At 33.9% G+C, this 25,708-nt stretch overlaps 1 protein-coding gene across 3 annotated transcripts; it reads left to right on the top strand.

Annotated features, from left to right (window-relative positions):
• Positions 1-1,850: 1,850 nt before the first annotated feature.
• On the top strand, positions 1,851-25,708 carry LOC124359545 (heat shock factor 2-binding protein-like). 3 transcript variants are annotated; one of them, XM_046812373.1, is made up of 6 exons: positions 1,851-1,989; positions 14,491-14,674; positions 19,699-19,931; positions 20,785-21,041; positions 25,082-25,286; positions 25,389-25,708. In XM_046812373.1, exons 3-6 carry the CDS (start codon positions 19,701-19,703, stop codon positions 25,590-25,592), a joined length of 897 nt encoding a protein of 298 aa, XP_046668329.1. In that variant the 5' UTR covers positions 1,851-1,989; positions 14,491-14,674; positions 19,699-19,700; the 3' UTR covers positions 25,593-25,708. The 3 variants fall into 3 exon arrangements, with proteins under 3 accessions (XP_046668329.1, XP_046668330.1, XP_046668328.1); XM_046812372.1 differs by lacking the exon at positions 1,851-1,989 and adding an exon at positions 7,969-8,089; XM_046812374.1 differs by lacking the exon at positions 14,491-14,674 and having other exon boundaries at positions 1,869-1,989.

The following is a 25,708-nucleotide window of genomic DNA, read 5'->3' as shown; positions in this document are numbered from 1 at the left end:
ACTGGTTGTTGAAAGTCCTTATAATGTTGCCATTTAGAAATTATCATGTTCTCATAATCTGTTACCATTGATGTTGTATCACTCTTAATGGAGTTAATAGTTAAAGGATTACAAAAACACCAACATATAATTGGCATCTTCCTAAATGTGGGAATTCATGTGCACAATTTTTCTAGCATTGTTCTTAGCATTCTACACAGTAGATGAATATATGGAACATAAAATTATATAAATAACTAACCTGATATATAGTAATATATTAGTAGAAATACATGTCTAGTTTAAAATTGTGTTATAATCAGTATTTAGATTGGTAACACAGTTTAATATTCTTATATACTAATTCTCATAACATTTCAATTAGGACTTTTTATTAGACATGTTTGTACATAACATACATAAAATATTTTATTTAGAAAGTTCTACTAACTAATATTCTAGAAATCCTAATCTTTTATCCTAACCGATAATTATTAGTATGTCAAAGTGATAACTGCCCTTTTAAACTTCATACCAAATATATAAAGGTTATATAGGTCTAATTATTACTACTACCAAAGTATTTCTAAGTTTTGTAGAGTATTTTCTCTCTTACAAATGCACCCACTGCCATTCTTCTCTCCCAGTCGATGGGAAGCATGTTTATTCTATAACAGTTTCTTGCATTACAAATCAATCGAGAAAAATGTGTATTTTTGGGCATCTCTTGCCGGGCGCTACTCTTTTATTCGGAAGCGGTCTTCGATATACAGCTTTGGATCGGTGTCTATGCATATTTAAAATGGTCCTGAACATAATAAAGTATAAGAAAAGTAATGTGCCACGCTATTGCTGAGCTCCATGTGCCGCAGGACATATTGCACCAGGATTCCTCAAATAATTTTCTAATGGTTATCCTGTTAAAGAATTGTAATGTGGAAAGCGTTTCGGGGGAAAACGGTGCATCGCTTCGTGGGTGAAAGCTTCATTCTACTACGAGCGCTGACGTTAAATTAATATACTATGTTCCTCATCGATAAAACATTGACTTCAATGGATTAAGACCTTTTTTGTAGTAGACCACCTATAATGCAAAGATGAAGGCGATGCAACTGCAACTCTCTGTACAAGTAAATAATAAAATTAAATTGAAAAATATTTAAAAAATGTTGTTTGTAATGTACTGAATCAGCTAGAATAATAAATTAAGTATCTGAAGATAACAGGTTATTCTTAGACATTTTGAGAATAGGACAACAATTAATTCGTAAAGGTTGACAGACTGCGCATGTCATTTACAGCTTAAACGTAACAGTACACCATAGTGTATAAAATAAATTACTTCATAACAATTAATTACGATGTTATTGTGTTTAATGTTTCCACAAGTTAATTTTACTTCAGTGTGGGTTGGACTCTTTTTGAAGCTAACGAAATCTTGTTTGCGAAATGTGTTGAGTTTTTGCGGAATTTGGATCCGCTAATACCAGCCACTAGAACACAAGTCAGTCGACTTCATCGTCATATCTTGCCAATGTGGCGTCCTTTTCTATTCTTATCCTAATAATAATGATAATGATAATAATAATAAAATCTTTATAGCAATTTAAGAAAATTGTATAGCCTACAATCGTCAATATTTTAGCAAATTACAATTTAGAACTGAACGAAAGGGATTTAACCAATTAACATCAAATTTCAATTAATTAAAAATTTGATCCCAGCGGCTCATTATAAACTCTTCAACAGAGTAGAACACCCTCGACACCAATAGGTATCTCAACCAAGCTTTGAATTTGTTAGGATATTTTAAATTTTTAATCTATTCTTTATTTTATCTAATGAACTTAAGTGGACCAGCTGGACATTTGTTTACACATTAAGTGTTTACATTAAACCCTAGGTTAAATTACATTTAGTGTAGATAAATTTTCAGTATATTTATTTTAAAGGGAAATTTTTCGTTACTGTCATAATCAAAGTTTTTCTTCAACTCTCAACGTACAGCAGGTAAATTATTTATTGTGTTAATATAAGGATGTTGAAACTATAACTTATATTTTTAAGTTAATCTTGTGAGGTAGTTTTATGATGATACGTGGAGATTTGAACATGGTTAGGTTATATTGGAATCGTGTCATGCAGGGCCGTACTCCTTTGGCGGACCTCGGAAAAGATTTCAGCTAGGCCCCGCCATGTCTTCCCTCATCGACACGGTCACTTCAAACAGACTGAGGGCCCGGGCTCCGGTAAAATTGTCCAAAAAGTCCGTTCTGAGTACAGGCTTGTTGTTATGTTATCTGGCGTCCTCAGCAACCCATCAACCCTTCAATGGAATGAAACAGGGTAAATGAATCCAAGGATCCTTTGAGCGGCGAAGGGAAGGAATTTATTACTGGAACTGGATTCATCAACATAGTGAAGATTTGATTTAAAGGAACATAAATAAAACTAATCTAAGACCTAGATCGATAATTTGTTTCGCGTAGTAGTAAAATTTACAAATGTTCTTGTTCTAAGAATGAATTATCAGGAAGTAGGATGTTGTTCTATTAATTCGAATTTGTATTATATCATTATTTTTACACAAGTCTAGAAATGAAATGAAACGAAATTCTTTATAAGAAAATGATTTTTTTTTGACTAGACAGTTTTGTGTATTGGGACTGGAATAACATTAATGTTCCTTGTAAAATAATTATGTTGGGAAATGAGAGGTTTGGTTAGCACACTTTTGTAAGTTTGAATCAAGATTTGCATTATATATACGTCCTTCTCACTGTCAAAATTCGAAGATCTTTAAAATGGTTCCTGCATGATTGGTTAAAGTCCTAATATCCTGTCACCATTGCTTCATATCCGAATTGCTTTTTCTGAGCTTTGAAAACTATTTTTATACACTGTAACTTGTCCCAGCAAACAATACCATACCGCAATAAAGACTCAAAATAACCAAAATAAACTGTCTTTGTCATTCTTAGATCAATGAGACCTCTCCTCTATATTTTAACATCTATAAAATGATATCCAAACACTATTTATACAACAAATAATGTCAATAATCAAACTGATTAAATATAAGAAATTATATTTAAAAGACAAGGGAATTATATGTATATACGTCTAACTAGGCTAATATAACAGGTAAAAAATAAAATGTCACTTGAAATGTAAACGCGTAAAGGGCCAAATAGAATAAAAATTCAAAGTTTTACAATATATAGCAAAAAAATTTATAGGTAGTATCACTATTAGGCCACATTTTTATTGAACCAGGCGTAATCGCGTAGTAAATAATCAAATAACCTCCTCTAAAATATAACAAACCATGAGTACAGATAGTTAAAACACATTTGTTTGTGAGGAACGAGGTGTTTTAAGTACAAGAATATACTGTTAAAAATTAGACGTCAGTTCTTCATTTAAAAAGGTCCCACAGAAAACAATCCAGGAGGCTCTGCAGGATAAAACCTCCAAAGTTGTAGAATACTACGTACTTGTAGGAGGGGAGGAATATAATAATAACAATACTAGTTTGTTGTTTATAAATTCAATATACCCAATGTACGCAGTGGATGTCAACTGCTCAGCCGCGGTAAAAAGCACATAATTACTAATTTAATGGATCAAAATTTATATAGTTGTATACACAGTAAATATATACTATACAAAAATACATTTCAATTTATATCCCAATATTTATCAGGGATGACATGGTATGAAATTAAAAAATATAAAAATGAAAAATATTTATTATTTAAGTAATACAAATTCACGCTAATATTTTCAAGTAACATATATGATATATATGTATTCTGGAAGACCATACTAGAATGTATAAATTCTCGGTAAAAGGTGGAGGATGTGTCTTGTAGTTCTTAAGATTTAGAACCCGAGCCTCTGTTATTCTCATTAGTACAACGTCGTTTTCCTTTGTGTTATAGGGCGTGCTCAAAAAGGGTACATTTTCTCTTGTGTTAGAGGCAATTTTGTAGACCATAAAATAAGAAAAATACTAATGCTCTCAGATGGCTGCCAAACTTATAATTTTTAATATTTTAATATTATTAGCATTTAACATATTCCGGGGGGGGGTTTGCTCCCGTACTCCAGCTTGGGGACTGGGAGGTACGGAAATTTTCTAGTGGTAACCCCCTCCATTAGGTAATCCTAGATACGCATATGCTATCATTCTTGTAAAGATTTCCCACTCTCTTTGCTCCATCCTGTCGTTTTTGGCAATGTCAAACAAATTTTCGCTCAGTACCCCTCAAAGATTCATAAATGTATGAGTACGTGGATGGTGACTAAGGGGTTACCTGAGCTGAGTATGTTAATACTTCCACTTACTGGTAACATACTCCTTCCATGGAATCTTATTTTATACCATTACCAAATAGGATTCCAATGACTACCCTTGGAAAAACTCTTGTATTTCCGACATTGAAAATTCCAGTAGTCTTTTTACTACCATTTCCCACATTGGCTCTTCCGCGCTTTGGGGAGTACATGAGTGGTAACTACGCTGTGTCCTACTTCTTTTCCTTATTTTTTTTTTACTGGCTGTCTGTTCCTCCTCTCCTTCAGAATACTCCCGTGGCGACCGCGACGTATCCCCTGCGTCGTGTAGAAGTCTACCTAAAATGGCCATAAAAGTTACTCTTATCCTAGTCTTTATATGTCATCAGAGGTATTTCTTTTATACTTTGGTTATAGTAAAAGCTCTTTACTGTTTTTTTTTTTCTTTCAGCTGTCTCCCATAAAACAAACTCCTTAAAAATTGCAGTGTATAAAATACTAAAACAATTGTCTTCACTCTTACAAGATAACTTTAGAACATGGGTGGTACTTACTATCGACCATAAACTGTTGATGGTAGTGATATCACCCCGGGCCACCCAGGGTGATATCACTGCCGTGCAAGGAGCCCGATCTTTGTTGGCAGAAAATGCCTTCTTGCCGCTCTCGGCAAGGTAAGCTTGCGAGGTCGTCCAAAACACAGAGGGGGTTGAGGGAATACCCTCAATTCGAGCCCAGCCACCTGCCGAGGGTCTTTGGACTCTCCTTCTGTACTATGACAGCAGTGCTTGTACCGCCTAATGGGGACACCTCGTATGCGAACTTCGGACTAAGCTTGGTGGATACTGTTGAAGTGAAACTGACTCAAACAGGGGTCATTGTCAGTAAACAGTCTCACCACGCTGAACGCAACGAATAAAAATTGCTGGAACCTAGCTGAGAACCATTACCCTGTGCTTCGCGTGTTTAGAGGTCTCCGGAGATGTTCGATATTTAAGTCAAGTAGAGGAGAGCACAGGAGTAATTGGCTGAAAGTTCCATTGAATCGGGGACTTTAAAACCCATTAATTACACTGAAATTGTTTTAGCATTTCTGTCTTTTGTGTCGTTTCAAACCAGAAAGATAGTTTAAGATCGTTTTGTGTCGTTTAAAGGGGATCGGCTTCTCCTTTAAAAAAATAAAATAAATAATACTCTCTGTAACACAAAGCCGATTATTATTATAAACCTTCACGATCAAGTAATATTATTATATTCAAAATTTGATCTCAACTCCAATTATTGATTTTAGTGGCTTAAAGCTAATAATAATAATTATTATCTGAGAAATCTCATACGGTACCTGTGCATTAATCATTAAGCAACTAGTCATCTTGATGACTTCTGACACTATAATAATAAAACAGAATGGGTTTCATCGTAAACTTTATAATAACGATAAAGAACTTTATGATTTTATAAAAATATGATTGTATGATGAGAAAAACCAAGTGAATTCCAGTTAAAAAAACACGGAGTTGAGAGTGAGTCCTTTTTATTTAAAATAAATCTTTATTGACATTTTTCTTGATTGATAACCACTTCCGTTTGTCGGTCATAATTAATGTTTGTCATACTGCTTCAGATTTCCAGATATTGTACGTAGTAGCAAGTGTTCCAATATGAATGTTATATATTGGAATATGAAAGTTTAATATTACCTTATTTATAATAATATATATTGTATGATTATTACACGCCCTAACCCAGCATCATATCAAAATATAAACTGAGTTTCAGATTTTTCTTGCCACATAAGTATCCCCATGATACAATAGAATACAAATTCTAACCAAATAGTTGCAAATTGATCCTTTTCTTTGGTTTAAGATAAGAAACCATGTCCATGGAGTTAAAATAATAATTCATATACAATATTAACCAAAAACGTAGTAGATATAACATTTTTTAATATATAAAAACCACGCTTTAAAACGGCAATTATATAATAGACAACTAATAATAATTTATTATTATACAGAGCGTGATATATAAGAGCAACAAACATGAAAGCATCGCAGTCTAAAACAGTTTATAAATTAAACTAAAGAGCACCCTGGACAATAGAAGGTTCTATTATCTATTACTAGTACTCAATAGATTTTTTTCAGGTTATGACGTAATAGAACTGAGCGTCGGATATCGCAGTGAAATGTTGTTCTACAAATGAAATCGTTACAGTACCTGTAAAATATTGGTTTATTATCTTTTATGAACGATTTGTTTCGTTCAAAGTGAATTACTATTTAAAACATTGGTACTTTGGGATTATACCGACCACACCAGTATGAAGAACACAAAAATAGAAATTTATAGAAACAAACATGATAGAACGAAAAAAACAACTCTTCAATTACAAAATTACAAACTTACAAGCATTTCCAGGTATTGTGATCGGTATTGTTGTCGCTGTTATCTTATCATTCTCGAGAATCCTGATTACGGCAGGCCGCGCGGCATCACGTGATTTGCACGGTACATCATTGCCTTTCCATTACAATTCAATTTATATTTCTGATTAGCCCCTCTAGAATTTGATATTTTACTGATAGGTACTATCTCGAGGGATGTTTTTCTTTCGTCGACATCAGCGCGGGCTTCGGCAGCACCGAAGGTGCTGCCGAAGCCCGCGCTGATGGCCGGAGGCACTCGCATTTTGGGTGGCGGAATGTGATCAAGAATAAAAACAAGTTTTGAGTGTTTTTTTAATAAAAAGTTTAGTTTGGTAAATGTTTGTTTTTGTTGAATTTTTGTGTTTGGAGAAATGTAGAGGTAAAACACGGAAGTACAACAAAGCGATGCACCAGCTGAACGGGCGGCGAGACTCTGCAATCACGTTATCTACTAGACGCTCGACTTTGACCTCTGTCTGAGGATGGGGAGGTGTTTGCGATAAGACAATTCCTGTTTTATATTGACGAAATATTGTTCTACGCTAATCTAGTAATCAGTAGAAACGAAATGTGAAATAACGATTCATGTCTGGGTGTGGTCGGTATAATCCCAAAGTACCAAAACATTTACCAACGTTATATGTTTTTGTTGTTTCCTAGGAGAAATGGGAGGTATAAAACCTTCAAATAATCCGTCGTCAATAGACTTTTTTTTAATAAAAAAGCACATTTCTCCAATACAAACCTTGTAAGATTATTTACCTTTTATTCGAACATGCAATATGGTATCATAAGTAATATCAATATCGTTACTACAGTTTTCATGTATTTTGCTATATAAATTCAAAGGTTATCCAGTGAGTTTTTCGTCTTAACACAGTGGCAAACATGAGGAAGTGACGATTTAGTTGTCTAGTTTCGGAAACGGATGTATATTTCGGACTTCGAAATAGTTGTTTTGTTATAAATCAAACAAAACAAGCTTATTGTGTTATTTAGCTGATTTAATGAATCACTTAGTGCACATAGAACATCATAAAACAAAGTTCTGTACTTAAACGTGTGAACATTCTTATTATTACACTATTTAACAAATTGTAAAAATATGAAACAATAGATATTTCTTACTAATCAATGTTAATTTTTGTATCTACTAATAAATGTCTCAAATCCCTGATTTAACCTCTATTTTTAACAGATTCAACTAAGAAAATTATCACTATTAACCTGTCGAAGTTATTTATTAGATTGCAAATTAATAATTATAGGTTATGCTTATGCTTTATCTTTCAAGATTGTGATAAGGAATTCAAATTAATAATAAAAATATCTAGATAATTATGGATGAAGATATCCTAAGTGTATCAAAAGTCTCGATGGTAAGTTTGACTAGGTTTATTGAGATTACCGAAGCAGTAGAAAAATAGGATTAGGCCTACTACTTTAAGTTAGAATTAAACAGTTAAACGTACCTATGTTTGGAGACTGAATGAATGAATAATTGGGGGAAACTTTAATGAGCGGCCTACACTTGTTATTCGAATGTTATTATCGAACTATTTTATATATTATCAAAATTCAATACTATACATTAATTGTACGAAACAAGAATTGTAATACATTAACAACAATAGGCCTACCTAACATTTTTAATAACAAATGTAAATTTAAAAAATAACATTACAAAATAACAAATCCAACTATGGCCTAGACCTACAAATTAAAAAATATGTTAACAATATTTATAGATTGCACAGATTGCAGTGACCTAACGCTTTTGTGAAGGTAGTAGCCAAACCCACATTGTTTATCTAGAAATTTATCACATAATTTCCTCATATTCATCGTCATTTTCAAATTCTCAACAGATTAATTACTTCTTGCTTTTTATTGTTTACATGACAAATGACTGTAACTAATAAGAAGTAAACATATGTTTTGTTAAATAAATTGTAATATCAAACTATTCATTCAGATAAAAACAAATGAAAAAAGAGTGTAGGTCGCTTATTAAAGTCTACCAAAAAATTGAGCTTAAAAAAAATTACTTTTCTTTTAATACATGCATAACTAATAAAAAATCAACACATACAAACTAGCAGAGTATTGTTTCCCTATTGTTTTTAAATCCACAATGCCCTTACAAAACAAGCCACAATTGTATTGATAAGTTATTGTATGGATTGTTTTAAATCAGTTATTTCTATCTACACATTCATACACATGCTTGAGATATAATAGTGCTAGGTGGAGTGAATTTTAAATATGATTCAAAGACTAAGCACAATTATACGTATGTACAACTGAAAATCATTTGGAGTGGTTGTGTACTTTTTATATAGGTTTGGTTGGACAGTGTGCAGATTGTCTTATCATTCCTTTTGATCAAACCAACTGAAAATCATGGTCCAACATGAAACAACTTTGAAGAAACTGAGTGTCAAAAATCTGTTTGTTGTCCATAACAAACTATTGATATTCATTTTGGTTTGTTTTAACTTTGCCTCCGGTTATTCAGAATAAAAGTATAAAAAAAACCTCTTGTCTTTCACCACATTCAAATATTTTGAAAACACATCTTTCTTAGTTTTCAAAACAAAAATGATTTTAGGCTTATCTATAGAATATAATTTTTGGTTACAGTATGTTTAATTAAAATCTATTTTGTAAAAGCTATAAGAATACACATTCTTGTTAGATGTTTTGGTAAAGCCATTTCTAAAAATGTAATAAATAGTGGCAATATATGGAAACATTAAACAATATATTCTATTAACATTATGGATGTTGCTTTTTACTACTTTCAAACTTTCACAAACTTCTGAAAAGTGCATGATGGTACATGTTTTGAATCACCAAGATTTCAACCAAATTGTAGTGTTAAATTAACAGCTTTTACTGTGATTAATGCCATTTTATTTACTGTTTAACAATTGTATAAATTTATTTAGAATCGCTGAACTATTTGATTTTAACCTACAATCTTCTTTTCAGATATAAAAAGTAGGCTACCATTAATATAAATGTTAGAAATATAGAAAAGTTCTTTACAATTATTTATAAATTAGCCAAAAGGTTTTAAAGTACTATTTTCTCTCATAAATCAACATTGCAGCTATATTTGTAGAAAAAAATCAATATCCCATAATATTTGTGAACCATCTTTTAGGGGGATGGAGTTTATACCATGTGTTTGATATCTAATAGTCCTTAATTTATTGTAATGATAATTACATTGATTTAATGTAATGCCAGGAAACACTCTTGCAATTAATGTGAAGGGTTAAAAAATGTAATGTAATTGTTCACCGTAAGAGAAAAAGTGTACTGCAATAAAAGCTTTGGAGTCAAGGTTAGCACTTTATTGGAATATTTATTATTAAGATGTAATTTCCTAATCATATGTAATTTAGAAGTAATAACTAAATGGATAAAAACATTGACCAGCAAAGGGTGATAATTTCACAACTAACTAACTAAGGACAGAACACAGTACCTTATCTAATATACATAGCAACACTGTAGCCAGCTTTTAGCTATGGTGATTAGAAAATACTGAGACATGACTAAAAACTGCTTTTTTGTGGAGTTTAAAAGCCTGTCACTAAAAGAACAAAAAGGCAGAAAAATGTAAATTTTTGCATTTTAACTAGTAGGTACAACTTCCATTAAAAAATCACCAAAATCTGAGAGGTTAAGGTCCAAAATTATTTTTTCATTGATTGATTTAAAATGGAATAACCCATTACATTAACAGTTAAAACTGCTCTTAAGCTAATAAAACCTGTCAATACAATTTTTAAATTGGTCTTTTATTAAGTAGTGTATGTTCTTGTTTATAATTGCAAAACAATTAATGACAATACATACAATATAGAATTAATTACAATAAAATTACAGATAAAAGTGATCAATATTAAACGGATCAATATTACTTTTATAACCTGTTCAGTAAAGGTACTATGATGACTCCTACAAAATTGCATGAACACAATCTTTATAACAGAACAGTAAATAACTTTTTTGTAAATTTATTTCATATTGAACTGTTCATCTCAAAATATTTCGGTTCATAACATTTTTTGAGTAGCAATGTAATGTCCTCAAAATTAAAATTTTATTCTGTCCATAATATTATAAACAATAATTGTTGCTGTTACTCAACAAAAGTCAATTATGAATTTTTATATTGTAAATTTTACCCAACATTAAGAACGTGGTCAGCAAGGGGGTCCAAGGGGTCTGGATCTCCAAATTTTCAATTCTTTTCATTTACTTTTTTAGTAAACGATTATTATTATATATAACTAAGTATTACTAACATGTACTGCTGAAAGATCGTTCTCAACCAAGAAATGAGTCAAGAACTTTTTAAGAAATAAAATGGGGCCTTACTCTTTGTCCACTATGAGAAAATATCAGTTGTCTGGACCTCCCCTCCCCAAAGTAAAAGTCTTCGTAAATAGAAAATTTAAAGATACGGGTATCAGATATCCATTAACACATTCATTCCCAAAGTTTACGCTAGCTGATTTTTATGTGACAAACACTGATCCGCTTGGGAGCCAAAGTGATAAGTTATAGCTTCACTTCATTCCTTACCAACTACTAAAACTTTTATTGAGAACTACAGTCAATGACTAATTACTTGAGTAAGGGCACTTTGAAGTGTAAATTTGTTTACAGCCAGCAAGTTTAAATTCAGAAAGCAGTAGCGTAGCCAGAAATTTCGTTCGGAGGGGGGGGTCCGAAACCGGGAGATCCGGGGGACGTTTTGTGTGTTATTTTCCAATGAGTTCACTGGTAAAAGGTAAATACCAAAAATATGGGCTTTAGTAACTATGCCTTATAGAAAGTGGAAAGATGTAATAGGCAAATTCAACTCTCACAGCAACTCTAGTACCACAAATTTTCTTGTATAGCTACAGAAACTGTACGAAGTTCGATTCTGGCCGAGTATAAGGCACCAAAGTGATGTTGGATTCACTGGATAAGAAAGAAAAAGAACAAAACAGAGCTTCACTCAAGCTTATAATTGACACAACTATATTCTGTGGAAAAAATGAAATACCCCTTCGGGGACATTGGGCCACTGACGGTCGAAACCCTTTAGAAAAGGAGGGCAATTTTCGAGCGTTGCTCGGGTACAGATCAAACTAACGGTCGGAAAATGCACCGGAAAAACTCTACTGATTAGAAGTTCGGCTACTTTGGATTTCACTGATTAAGGTATTTATGAATGAGTTATAATGACGATTTTTTGTATCATTACACTGTAGACGAGTATATAATTATCGGAAAAAATCCAAAAAATCATTTCGGTCGGAAATAAAATACACCTGAAAAACTCTAATGATTAGAACTTAAACTACTTCAGACTTCAGTTATTGAGGTAAACGTGGTATTTTTGATTGAGTTAGGACGACGATTTTTTTGTTTTCATTAAAAACTGTACTCGACTACCTATATAATTATCGGCAAAAAATCACTTCCGGTCGGTAAATACCGAAGAAAAGCTTTGAACAGATTCAAGTTTTGACGATTTTGGATTTCACTGGTTGAGTGGTTGAGGTAAAAGTGGTATTTATAATTTTGTTAGGACATTGATTTTAGGTATTAATTCAACGCCGACTAATAAATATATAATTATCGAGAAAAAAAAAATAATCACTTCCGATCGGAATATACTAAGGAAAGTGAAATAATACCTCAGTCAGTGAAATCCGAAGTAGTCGGAACTTCTTATCAGTAGAGCTTTTAAAGTGTATTTTCCGACCGAAAGTGATTTTTTATATTTTTTTTTTCGATAATTATATACACGTCTACAGTTTAATTACACTAAAATCAACGTCTTGACTTAATTCTTACGTCCCCAAGACGAATTTGAACGAAGTGGTCGCTAATTTAAACTGTCCAAGTCCAAGTCGGGTCGCTAGGATAGCCTCTGGGCGCTCCTCCTGGTCTGTGGGCAGTATCTGAGCAGTTGAGCTGAATGATTTGCCTGTTAACTGGAACAATTTGCTCCTGCAGCAGTCTAGCAGCTGGTCGGTGTGCCACTGAGGGCCACTGCTTCATTGAAGAGCCGGGTGAGGGCGGTCAGCTGCGCAGCTATTTCAAGACGGCTTGTAGGCTGCGCTGGGCGAGGGCGGCTGCTTCTGCTGCTGCATCAGCTGCTGGCGCCTCCGTTTGTTGCGGCGGAGTGGCTGGTGTATTTGGCCACTCTAGTTTCTGCCTGGGAGTCGCCCTGGGCCTCTGTGTGACCGGAAGGTCAGCCACAGATGCCGGCGGGCGAGGAAGTCGGTTGGGTTCTGGGGTTTCCTCCGGCGCTTCTTTTTCTGCGGCATGTCGTCCTCAGCTTCACTCTCCGATACGGAGTCCGCTGGTGACTCGTCCCGCGCTGGTCGCTTGGGCGGCTGGGCCGTTGGTCGCCTCGCCGCTGGTTTGGTTGGCCGGGACTTGCGGCCTAACTGAACAGCTGCCGCTCTGGCCTCCTTGTAGGCTGGACACCCACGATAGTTGGCGTTGTGATCGCCGCCACAATTGCAGCAATGACCCTTCTCCGTCGAGACTTTGGGGCAGTTCATCTTCAGATGATTTTCCTCGCAGCGGACGCTCACTGTCCCTGGTCAGCGTGACCAGCCAGCTCCTGGTAGGTCCCCTGGCTGTCCGATGTCGTGCAACCTCGTCGACGGCGAAGCCCTCGTCAGTTAAGACATCGAAGAGCTCCACATCATCGGTGTCGGGCAGTCCGCTGATCACAACCTTAAGCGATCTTTCACGCCCAAGGTTGTGAGTGTAGAAGGGCAGCTTATTGAAACATAGGTACCGCTGAACCGCCCTGAAGTCCTCCACGGTGGTCACTTTCAAGCGATAGTGAGCACCGCGGAATGTTGTCGTCAGGCCGTCCCGCGCCAACTCCCCCAACTTCTTGGCGTGGGTAGGCCAGTCCGGAACACTGTCCAGGAACAGCAAGAGTATCCTGGGCGTAGAAACCGAAGCCGTAGGTTGGTCAGATGTCACAGTAGCAGTGGTGACGTTGTGGCCTTTAAAAAGGCCCTTTGCAGGAGCAGCGACCTTCTTAGTCGCCGAGCCGGCAGGTGGAGAGCTAGGCCTCTTAGCTGGCTGCGCTTCCAAAGGCACGCTGTCCCATCTTCTTGAAGATGTCACTCATGTTGTTTCAGGAGTTGTTGACACAACGAGCGCTGGAGGTCGAATGTTTGCCGTGTTACAATTTAGGTTGCTTTGCGACGTCACGTGACCGCGCTCTATAGCAATACTGTGATTACACTACACTATCCGAAAGGCCGAGCCCATAAGTATCGTTTGATACTTTATGATTTAAACGAAATGACAATTATATTTTTAACAACGGTCACTTTAATCAATTAAATCAATCAATTTAATGTTTGTAAACAAGAGTAAATGATAACTCTCCTTTTTTTCTCCTGCTCCATGCTTTATTTTTTAATATGTCTTAAAATTTCGGGGGGGGGGGTCCGGACCCCCCCCTTCGCTACGCCACTGTCAGAAAGGGTTTGAATACTGAAAATGCTTTGATTTGTTAGACTGAACAGTTGCTGAATAATTGGACAGATTTAGGATTCAGTTGGTAGCTGGTTTGTCTATAATCTGTCTAGGGCCTTTAAGATTCTTGATGTGCATGACAATCTTATGAAAAACTAGAGTAAGTTATAATAAACAAAGAACTCCTCTTATTTTGAACAAAATTTCTTATCGTTTTAGTTTTGTTCACACTTTATGTATATATCTATTCTTAAAGGAAGAAACAGTGACATCACTATCTTCTGTCAAGAACAATTTGGAGGGATTATTGTCAGATCTAGACCAGCCAACAGACTGCTGCAGCCTTGCTCCTGATGTCTCAAAGTTAGAACAAGGCTTGAAGACATTAAAGTCAAATATTGAATATTTAACTGGGCCCTACATTCAATCTGGAAAGAAAGGTATCTTATAGTTATAATTGATTAACTTTTTTGTTTGTGTTCTAACCCTTTCACAGCCAGTTTAAAATTCTGATTTTATGGTCATTGGAAAATATCCTAGAGTTCACATTATCACTCAATTCATTACTGTAAGGTGGCGTGTAGGTTTTGGGTTAGAATAATTTTGCTTGAAATTTTACACACAATTTTGATTACAGCCCTATAAGGTACCATTTTTGTAAACAGTAAAAATAAAAAAATGTGTATTAAGTACAAGGAATGGTAGGAATTTAAGGACATCTTACAATCAGACCTGAAGATAAACAGTTGAAAATATGGATATGAATCTTAAAGGGCTATGATTTTAAAATTAAAACTATGTTACCCAAACCAAACATGTCACTACCTTAAATGACCATGGTGTTTCGATTTAAACACTTTCTACGCAAAAATGCAAATTGTGGGCACACTATGATATCCTCTTCACTCCTAAATGTTTGGAATTCGGGCTAGTAAAAGTATTTGACAAGTGCATTTTTAGTTTATAAATGTGTAAGACTGAATCACCTTAAAACAGATTTGTTATTTTAACACAAGTTCCATATTTGTATTTATAAGTTAAATGCTTGACATAAAAATGTTGATAGAATTAACCGTCCATTTTTAGTATTCTACATAAGTTTATTCTACCGAAGTCAAAATTTAAAAAAACTGCAATCAAAACCCTAACAAATTTATTCATTACATAATAATATAGAATTTTTTAATACTGTTTTCTAATGCTAAGAATCTTTAGAAAACAACAAAGAAATTTCTAGCTTTAAAATATCACTAGCAGTTGCCCACAGCTTCACACACGATCTTCTTCTACAAAGCAAGGGCGCCATTAGCATATTATTTTTTAATTATCTACATTGTGAACACTCATGAGATTACTGAAAGATATTCTAATCTAATGATCTATTTCAGATTTAAGATTAAAGATCATAGTTTTGGGTGCCCAGAGAGAGAGAGAGAGAGAAACCGTTTTTATAAGCACCTGTGAAATAACTAACTTGTTCTGTTTGATAAGATTCTCGAACAGGCCAGTGGCCCATGAGGACGGAAAGAATAAGGCTTAAAAGGGGATCAGCCTCTCTTAAAAAAAAAAACTCAAAATTCTTTTGGTATATTTCATGAAATTCACGGAATATTTGATAGAATAGCTCCTACGATTTCAGTAACAATTGAGCTATTTCTGACCACTGTGGATAAAACTTAAAGGCAAAAGACCTTAGGTTTTCAGTTATCACATTTATGATTTAATAATTGATAGGGCTCTATTTAATCTTGAAACAGAAGTAGGCATATTTTAGTACATATTATTTAAATGTTTATGGTTAAAAGCTTTATATGTTAAGCAACATTGCGAATGACTTTTTTGACTGACAGTCAGTTTTGTTATTTTAGGTTTTAAACGTGCATGAGCACTTATGGTTAGAATAAATTATATTTCCAACACTTTACGCTTTGTTAAGTTTGCCTTGTTACTCTTATAAAAATATACATAAGTATCAATAAAAAAGTGTAGACTTTCAGCTTTTGTAATTTACTTCCGCTCTAATGTATCTCCGATTCCATAGTTGATTTTACTTTGATGTCCCGATCAAGAAAATATATACATAATGTAGGTCCAAGCCTATGTTTATTAAAACGTGTATCCTTATGGTCATTGTAATTTACTCAGGTTTAAAGTATTTTTGGTGACATAGTTGAGAATTTGGACCAGTTGAACCATTATACAGGGTGAGTTTTAAGTCCCTTCCCCCCCTATTTTTTTTTAAACCGTATAAGTTAGGAGGTTTAAACTCCGTACATATTCGTTAGACCTAAATATCTTGTTTTTCATGGGTTCATTGACTCTCCACCTCCAATGGGGGACGGTCCACGAGGAGTAAGCCGAGATTCTTAAATGTAAGCATAGGTTGATATGCACATCAAATTAAAGGTCTCTGTAAGTAGAATACAATGCCGCAAACCGGACCTCAAAAGGTTCATCCTAATGAAAATTACAGGGTGTTTAAAATGTACAAAATAGTAATGTGTTATTATCTGCGTTTTATCGCGCAACTTTTTAAAAGTTCATTTCAAAACAATTTTTCTATTGCTGTTTATTCTTTAAAAGAAACTTTATTTTGTTGTGTTTAATGATTTTAAGGGGTCACTGGAAGTCCGAGATCTAGGAGTTAACTAAAGGATTTAATAAGAAGTCGATCATGTGTTGTGTCGCCTTGTAAGTATTTTTATTTTAAAGAATTGTTGTCTTACAAAGGTTTTAGACCCATTTATTTTTATTTCAACAGCGATTCCGGTTCTAATATTGTATGATTCCGATACTAGTAGGTTGTTACTTACCCTTTTATTGTAGTAGATGCTCAAACTGATTGCCTGTTACTTCCTGACAGTAGTATAGTCTGTTAACAAATTCACTTCTTACACGGGTTAGGATTTCTGGTGTTACCTTCCTGCAGGCCTCAGTAATTCTGTTCCGAAGATCTTCCACACATGCGACTGGTGTACAATAAATCACATACTTCAAGTGTCCCCACAAAAAAAAAAAATCCAGTGGGTTCAAGTCAGGGGACCGTGCCGGCCATTCTATTGCCCCGCGTCGTCCTATCCACTTCTCACGAAAATGTACATTAAGGTAACCACGAACATTAACATCGTAGTGTGGAGGGCACCGTCCTGCTGGAACCTTACTTCTTCTCGATTAAACTCCCCAACATTAGTGCGAATTGTATTTTCTATTAATGGATGAATATTATTTTGGAGCATATGTAAATAACTTTCTCCATTTAAATTTCCGTCAATAAACAGTGGTCCAATCACGTGGTTACCAAAGAGACCTGCCCAAACATTTACTTTCTGGGGATACTGGGTATGATGTTCTCTGTGAACATGGGGGATTACAGTTATCCCAGTATCGGCAGTTGTGTCTATTCACTAAACCATTTACGTAAAATGTACTCTCATCACTAAAGCAGATATTATTTACGGTTGTTGGATTTGCTATAATTAGTCTATCCATAGTTTCACAGAACTGCAATCTTCTGTCCGGGTCATCTTCATTTAATGCGTGATGTAGCATAATTTTGTAGGGATGAAATTTGTGCTTCTTCAGGGTAGTTATTGCTTTGCGTTGTGATACCCCGATATTGTCCTGCTATTTGTCCTCGAAGAGGTTTGAGGATTTTCCACGACTGTACAAAGAACCTCAAAATCAACTTCTTCTGACAAAGGAGGACGGCCTGAACGTTTTGCATCAGTAACGCTACCAGTCTCTATAAATTTTGTTATTAACTGCCTTAAATAGGTTCTGCTAACAGGTCTTTCTGGATGGTTTTCATTAAATCGTCTCATTGTTTCGTGGTAATTATTCCCAGAAGCACCAAAAATAAACACCATGTCAACTTTTTCTTGAAGAGTGCGAGACATGTTTCTAACTTTAACAGCACTAAAAACTAACAAGGTCAGTAGCCACATTGCAACTAACAAGGTCAGATACTTAATGGCCCAAGTAACTGAAACCAAACATAACATGTCTCCAGATAACAAACAACTTTCACTTTTACAACGACACAGGGACTATGTCAAAGATTACATTTTAAAATGCAGACCCCAGATTCTGTACAAAATTATTATTAACAAAATTACGAAATATCCTTTTTTAATTCAGATTGTAGCACCGTTTCCAGCGTTAAAAGGCAATGTTAAACGACACATCACATGGACCGACTTCTTATTAAATCCTTTAGTTAACTCCTAGATCTCGGACTTCCAGTGATCCCTTAAAATCATTAAACACAACAAAATAAAGTTTCTTTTAAAGAATAAACAGCAATAGAAAAATTGTTTTGAAATGAACTTTTAAAAAGTTGCGCGATTTAAAACGCAGATAATAACACATTACTATTTTGTACATTTTAACACCCCTGTAATTTTTCATAAGGATGAACCTTTTGAGGTCGGTTTGCGGCATTGTATTCTACTTACAGAGACCTTTAATTTGATGTGCATATCAACCTATGCTTACATTTAAGAATCTCGGCTTACTCCTCGTGGACCGTCCCCCATTGGAGGTGGAGAGTCAATGAACCCATGAAAAACAAGATATTTAGGTCTAACGAATATGTACGGAGTTTAAACTCCTAACTTATACGGTTTTAAAAAAAAATAGGGGGGGAAGGGACTTAAAACTCACCCTGTATGTAACTGCTTGGGTCAGTTTATCATACTGGAATTTAGACACAAACTTGGTATTTTATGTATAATTGAATTTATAGATAGACAACATCATGTTTTATGATGGTTTGTGATTCTGTATTGTATTTGGCTGAGTGTCATTAAAGCCTATCACTAGGGGGCTGGTAAATTTTCTTTCTGTCTATCTTTTCTGTCTTATTGTCTTTATACAGGATAACTTAAAAAAGGAATGAGCTATAGACTTGACATTTTGCATGCTGCTTCAGTGAAGCATATCCTGTCACATGATATGTGCTCTGGAGTACTCTTATCTTGTATTAGTAATACCATAAATATGCTATGACTCCTTTATAAAGTGTACATGCCTGCTAAGTTTGATAATGTTTACTTTTCAAAGTAGGTTTAACTATTTTTATGTTGTTTTAATATCAGAAAATAGATGGAAGCACTTACGTCACTAAAAATTTAACAAGGTTGAATACTCCATACCATGTATAAATAATAGGCATCACTAAGGATAGAATAATGGATATCTCATAGAGGGAGATGTTTGGCTGAAGCCATTACTTTCACTTCCATCCTTAGTATTGGAGACCAATCCCGTGGAAGGACATGCCGCAACATCCTACACCCAAAAATAAATTTTGCTAGCCCCTGAGTGACAGACATCACCAATGTTCATTCAGAATGTTAAAATATTAATATGACATTCAACATTATGTTATATTGATGTTGTTTTTCAAATAACACAAATTTAAATTTACTTGCTTAAAAATATACTAAGTAAGAAATATGTGCAGAGATGGTTTCCACTTTGGAAGAACTTGAAGCAATCAGAACCAAGTATAAGAACTTGCAGCGAGAATGGGACAACCAGCAGGAACATCTGGGTCGTATACAGGGGGATGTGTTGAAGTTGAAGTCCCAACTCAAGAACCAGAGCTCCTTCTGTGCCAGCATGGGTGCCATCATGGGCAGTCTTATGTGGAAGACATCTAGGCTACCTAACGTCATCGAAGCACTACTCAGCACTGTAAGTAACCTCTACTAGTGATTATTTTATGTTTGGATTATATGTATTGAATCATTTTATACAGATATTATATTAAAAACATGTATAATAGGAAAAAAATGATTCTTGATTGCTACATATGTTTTGGTATTTTAAAACTTGCTTCATTTGGTTATAGTTTGATTCACTGACAAATAAACATAGTTGAAATGCTAATAGGAATGCTAAAACTAATTGTATCTGACCTCTTATTCAAGTGGCTAAACAAAAATGGTACAGAAAAATTAAGAAATCAAACTTCTGGTTGGCCTGCCAATATTCATGTCCCAGATGCTGGTGAATGTATATTGTTCACAAATGTTATCCAGTGGTGATTTTGTTGGCATTTTATTTCTTATGTAACTTAATTTTCATTTATGTATCAGAGACACGAGTGTTGCTATGTTCAGAACCATGCTTTATATGTTAATATTTCTGCATGTTTAGCCTTATAAATGGATTGCCATCTGAAGAAGAGAGTAGATCAGTTTTTGAAACAGTGTTTCAACTACTTTTTTTAATACTTTATGATTACAAATATTTTTGACATTTTCATTACAAACAGGGCAAGAGTACGCCACAACATGTGTTACGCAACAGGCTTCACTAAAGTGGCATGAAAAATTCCAAATTTATATTCATTTAATTCTCTAGATTTCTTGTGGATAGACAGACAGGTATATATACAATCATACAAAAAGAATGTACACCCCCTGGCAGATAAAATATAAATTGTGTTATAGGCATCATTGGCACTCATTGTTTAATTTATCATTGTTGAATATTGCTCATCATGGTTTATTAGCGAGTCTGACTGATTAAAATGTTTGATCAGAATCGTGTGAGCGAATTTTTGTGCATTGTGAGTGGGTCGCTACAATCATTCCTGGACACGTATAACACAAGCCTGCCAGATGTTACAACCAATGAGACCCAGTTCATCCTATCCCTGGTGGGCACTGTGGCTAACATGGCTTCCACTTCTGAAGGACGACAGTTCCTCGTTACAGATCCCAATGGCAGAGAGCTCATCAATCTACTGCTTACCACTCTCCCTGATGTTCCTGAGGGCACTGGAGACTGTCTCAAAAGGTAACTATGATTCTACTTTCACTATGTATTGCAAGACGAAGACTGATATAAGAATTAGAACATTTAAAATTGTAGCAAACATACAATGTTAACACAATTGTAATATTTTTATGAATAAGAAAACCATTAAAAAATCAAATAAATTAGATGTCATGAACAATGATTAAGACATTTCAAGGATACACAGTTTCAACAAGCACAACACGAGCAATGAATTATAAGAGGTACAGAGTTATTATATTATACTACATATTGGTTTTTGCTCCACTTTGTATTCGTTACAGAGATAATCTCAAGGAATACAATTTCTGATGCTTCTGCTCTGTTCCTTTCTCAACACAGAATTGAAATTTACAACAAATCTTTTACCCAGGAAAATAACATTTTAGTAAACCTGACCTCTTCACTCTAGTGTTGAATATCTCTCTTTATTTAGAATTTATTTCATAATTTGTAGAACACAATTTGGGTACTGGGTTATTCCCTTATAGTCGTAATTTGTCATTTATTTGTAGAATATCCATATCGGTTTTGTTTAAAAATGATACATCCTTGTAGATAGATTTGTTTACACTCCCAAAATTGTGATTTTGAAACTTCTGATATCATGTTATATAATCTTAAATGAAATATAATTTAGTCTATCACACAAAATTGTTTTCTTAAACTGAAAGTTTAGTTGTACTGTATATTTAGAATACTAAATAGTAAAAATCAAGTAAAAAAAAAAAATGTTTAGAACAGCTTGCTCTATAGGCTGATGTTTTTTATGAGGAAATAAAGCATCTTTACAAATATTATGATCCAGAATTATTGCAAGTTTATGAATACTTTATTCAAGATGATAATAGGTTATGAAGTTGACAACTTGTAAGCCATAATAGTTCCTAGAGAATCAATTTATGCACTGTCAGTGTTTTATTTATTGCAGGAAATTATAAAATATGATTCGTTGACATCATATTTGGATGGTGTTATACAAAAAAACATTCAACCCACACAAACATGATTCTGAGATAAACAGCTTCAAAGTCAACAACCTCTGGCAAATCATATGCTTTGTAAAAGTACATAAATTGTTTGTTACTATAACAACGATGTTTTGACTTATTTTTGAACATAATTTTTAATAAAAAATTTCAAGTATATCTGTGTAAAAAAAATTAAAATGTTGGATAAATGCTTTTTGCTTAACAGTTTATCAAGGAATGAGGGCTTAAAAATGAAAGTAACCCACATACTAATAATGAAAAAATGTGTTTTATTCATTCAAAATTCATTAAAAAATATAGCAGTCTTTCAAAGTTAATCTATTTTTAAAGGTTAGAGAGTTTAAACAATGTTATTCATCATCATTGTCGATTTCAAAGTCGACGTTTGTGACTCCAAAACCGTCAACATCATTGACCAGAACTGATTGAAAAGTTTCTTTCTGTCTTGTACACATACATTTTGAGTGTATTTTCCTTTTACAAGTACAATGAAAATCATCTGGAAACTGTTTTGGAACAACAGTTTGTCCTTTGGCATTTATATACTTTATATTTGTATTACATTTCCTTTTTCTGTCACATCTTGATTGATTCTCAAACTTCCTCTTACGTCCACTTTTTTCTTCCTTTGGTTGATTCAATGATTTCGTCCTCTATATCTTCATTATTTGAATCATGGTCTGATCTTTCATTATTTTCAATCTGTGAATCCTCAAGATTTGGCATTTCATCATCAGTTGTCATGTCTGAGCCTGAGGGAAGGTATTCACTGCCAGTCTCAGAAAACAACGGGCTAAGGGATTCTATGTCCGAGTCTTCTTTATACTTCGACCCTTCAACTAGTGCACCTTGTATTCTTTCTTCTATGAACATGTACTCTCCATCTTCAACAGTAACATCCAGCCTTTCGTCATTGAGATCATTGGCAACCACATTTGCTTTTTCTTTTGCCACTGTAACATTAATGATAAATTGTGTGCTTGAATGTTTTACAGCATTTAAATTTTCTGCTTCATTAGTATTACAGACTTCTTCTTCTACTGTAAAAATCTTTACAAACATCGTCAATAACTTTATCCATTACGATTTTCCCATCTTCATCAGTACATTTTAAATTTGAATTTACAATACTTACACGGTCCGGTTTATTGATAAATAATGGTACCGTTTCCTTTCTTCGTCTGCTTGGTTTTGTTTTGATTCTTGAGCGCCAAGTCAATCAACGCTTTTCCTCTAGACAGCATCTGGAAATAAATAAATAAAAGATAATACGCTAAAATTGTTGGAATAAAAGAATTCCTGACATTTGGTAATCTGGTAGGGGTACAAAAGGTAGGTATGTAAGTTTTTTGGGTACATAGGGCTAATAGTTTTTTTAAGCTCTTACAAGTTTAGCTATAGGATTGTTACTAAATAAGCAAATAAGCAATAAAGATTTAAGCCTAAAACTTTTGGACTTTTTTGCTTGAAATACACATTAATTATTTAGCAATAACCATTCAACCCACACATATATCTGTTACAGAGCTTATATACCACTTGTATAAAGTTTTGTAATAAGCATTTAACCCACAGTGGGTTACATAAAAATAAGTAAAATTGTACAATGGAAAAATTAGCAATATACATTTAACCCTCATGATTGGTCTGTTCTTTGTATGAAATCCATATTGTTTATTTGGTAATAAGCATTCAACCCACTCAACTATCTGTTATAGGCTGAAGTTTAGCAATAGGGGGCAATAGGGGATTTAAGTCACTGGCCTACACATAGCGTACGTCTATGAAGGGACCATTATTTTGGGGTTAAAAATAAACATTCCACCTATTAATACATTTATCTTAATATTAAACTCCTAATAATAAGCTGATTAAAACAACTTTTCATCTATTGTTATAGGTTAGGTTTTTAATAACTATCGCTCAAAAAGTAAAATAATACAAATTGTGACTTACCTTTATAATATTCAATGAAGGTTGTCACTTGCAAGGTCGTTAAATATCACTTAGCTGAATGATTTTTCATAATAATAAAACTATGTTAACAAATTGAACAGACAACAACCACTCACTTTCCTGATTAATGGTGCTCACTGCTCCTGTGGGTTGTTACAGCTGGTTGAGTGCTTGTTGCAAAATAGCCTACAAACATCTGATTGTGGGATGAGTGTTTTATAATGGTTGAATGTTTTTTGCATAATGGTTAAATTGAAGATTCAAGGATTGTGGGTTAACATTTTTACTATATTAGTCTTTGAAACACTGATAGGGCTTAAATCATTTTTGCATAATGTAGAGAGCAACATATTCTACAACAAGAGTTGGATAACTCATTTTTTAATATTTTGTGGGGTTAACTCCTTTTTGCATAACACCATCCATTTGTTGTTTAATCTTAAAACTGGAGAAGAATTTTCGGAATAGATGAATTTCATCAATACAGATCTAGTTTAGAGAACAAAGTTTACTTCATTATGTTATTCACTTAGTGAATTATATTCATTTAATCTTCTGATTTATAAGAAGATAACACATATAACATCTGATTTATCAGATGATCTGGAGGATAAAAACAATTACATTTACTGTACTTCATAACTCAAATACAGAGGGTTCAGTTAAATAGAAAAAGATTTGCAGTTAACAAATAAAAAGCGAACTTAGCAAAAATAATTTTAAAATATAAACCAAGGTGAATATGACAATACTGAATGTAATGCTGAATTTGTTATTGTAATACATGAAAAAAAGATTAATATATTTTGATCAGCTGGCAAATAAAAGAAGGAGCTGGGCAGATGTCAGTACAAGCAACTGGCAAGTACAAATGAAATTCCTTTCATTAGTCAGAAACCGTGAAGTTTTTAAAAAATATTTTCCATTATTAAGTTTTTACAAAGCAAAATAGTTTAAAAATGCAAAATACAATTTTTAGTTGTTTGCTATAGTAGGATAAACTACTCTTAAAATGTTTAGTCCAATCTGAAGGTTTACCTAATATTTTTACTGTAATAGTTAAATGTATTTAATTTTGATTTACACTTACAGAGTGATACTGATGAGTCTGTACAACCTGAGCATCAATCAGATGGGCTTGCTAATGATAATGGACAAGAAAGAATTGCACAATGAACTGACCAAGAACATAGAGGACGACATGAATCCTGAGCTAAGGTTGCTGTCCCTTCGTCTGCTGTTATCGCTTACCATGCAGATACCTTCTTGCCAGATTTATGACAACATTAATCGTTCGGTAAGCATCCCTTAAAAGTATAGATAAGAAGTTCCATAGCAAGTTTGTTGTACTTAGTGAGTTCTCTTTTCTTAAACTATTTAAACATTAACTTTGTTCCAGGTTCCAAAAAGCAAAATAAATGAGCTGACCAATACAACAGATGCAGACATGCGACTATTGGCGAAGGATATTATCAGTAATTTACAACAGGCAGCTAGCAAGTTCACAGACAAGCCAGAAAATAGGCCCTTCTTAGAATTTAACAAATGCAAGAGAAAACCTGGTGATGACAAATCTTCTTGCTCACTTCTCAAACTAGCTTAGTTATTCGTTCTTAGTTTTATGTACTAATAATAATTTAGTCTTTTTAGAACAACATAAACTTGCCAGACTTGTTCAATGTATGGTATGCATTTTGAATAAACTATTAATAAAAACTA

The sequence above is a fragment of the Homalodisca vitripennis genome, chromosome 4, assembly GCF_021130785.1.
Source record: "Homalodisca vitripennis isolate AUS2020 chromosome 4, UT_GWSS_2.1, whole genome shotgun sequence".
Classification (NCBI taxonomy): Eukaryota; Metazoa; Arthropoda; class Insecta; order Hemiptera; family Cicadellidae; genus Homalodisca; species Homalodisca vitripennis.
Note: the sequence above shows the minus strand (reverse complement) of the source record. Positions and strands in the feature narration are given on the sequence as shown.

Excerpts from the sequence above, each read along its gene's own strand:
- LOC124359545 (XM_046812372.1), top strand. The coding sequence starts at position 8,051 with ATGGATGAAGATATCCTAAGTGTATCAAAAGTCTCGATG. Across the intron at positions 14,675-19,698 it reads CATTCAATCTGGAAAGAAAG|AGATGGTTTCCACTTTGGAA; the intron begins GTATCTTATAGT and ends AAATATGTGCAG. Across the intron at positions 25,287-25,388 it reads ATGACAACATTAATCGTTCG|GTTCCAAAAAGCAAAATAAA; the intron begins GTAAGCATCCCT and ends ACTTTGTTCCAG.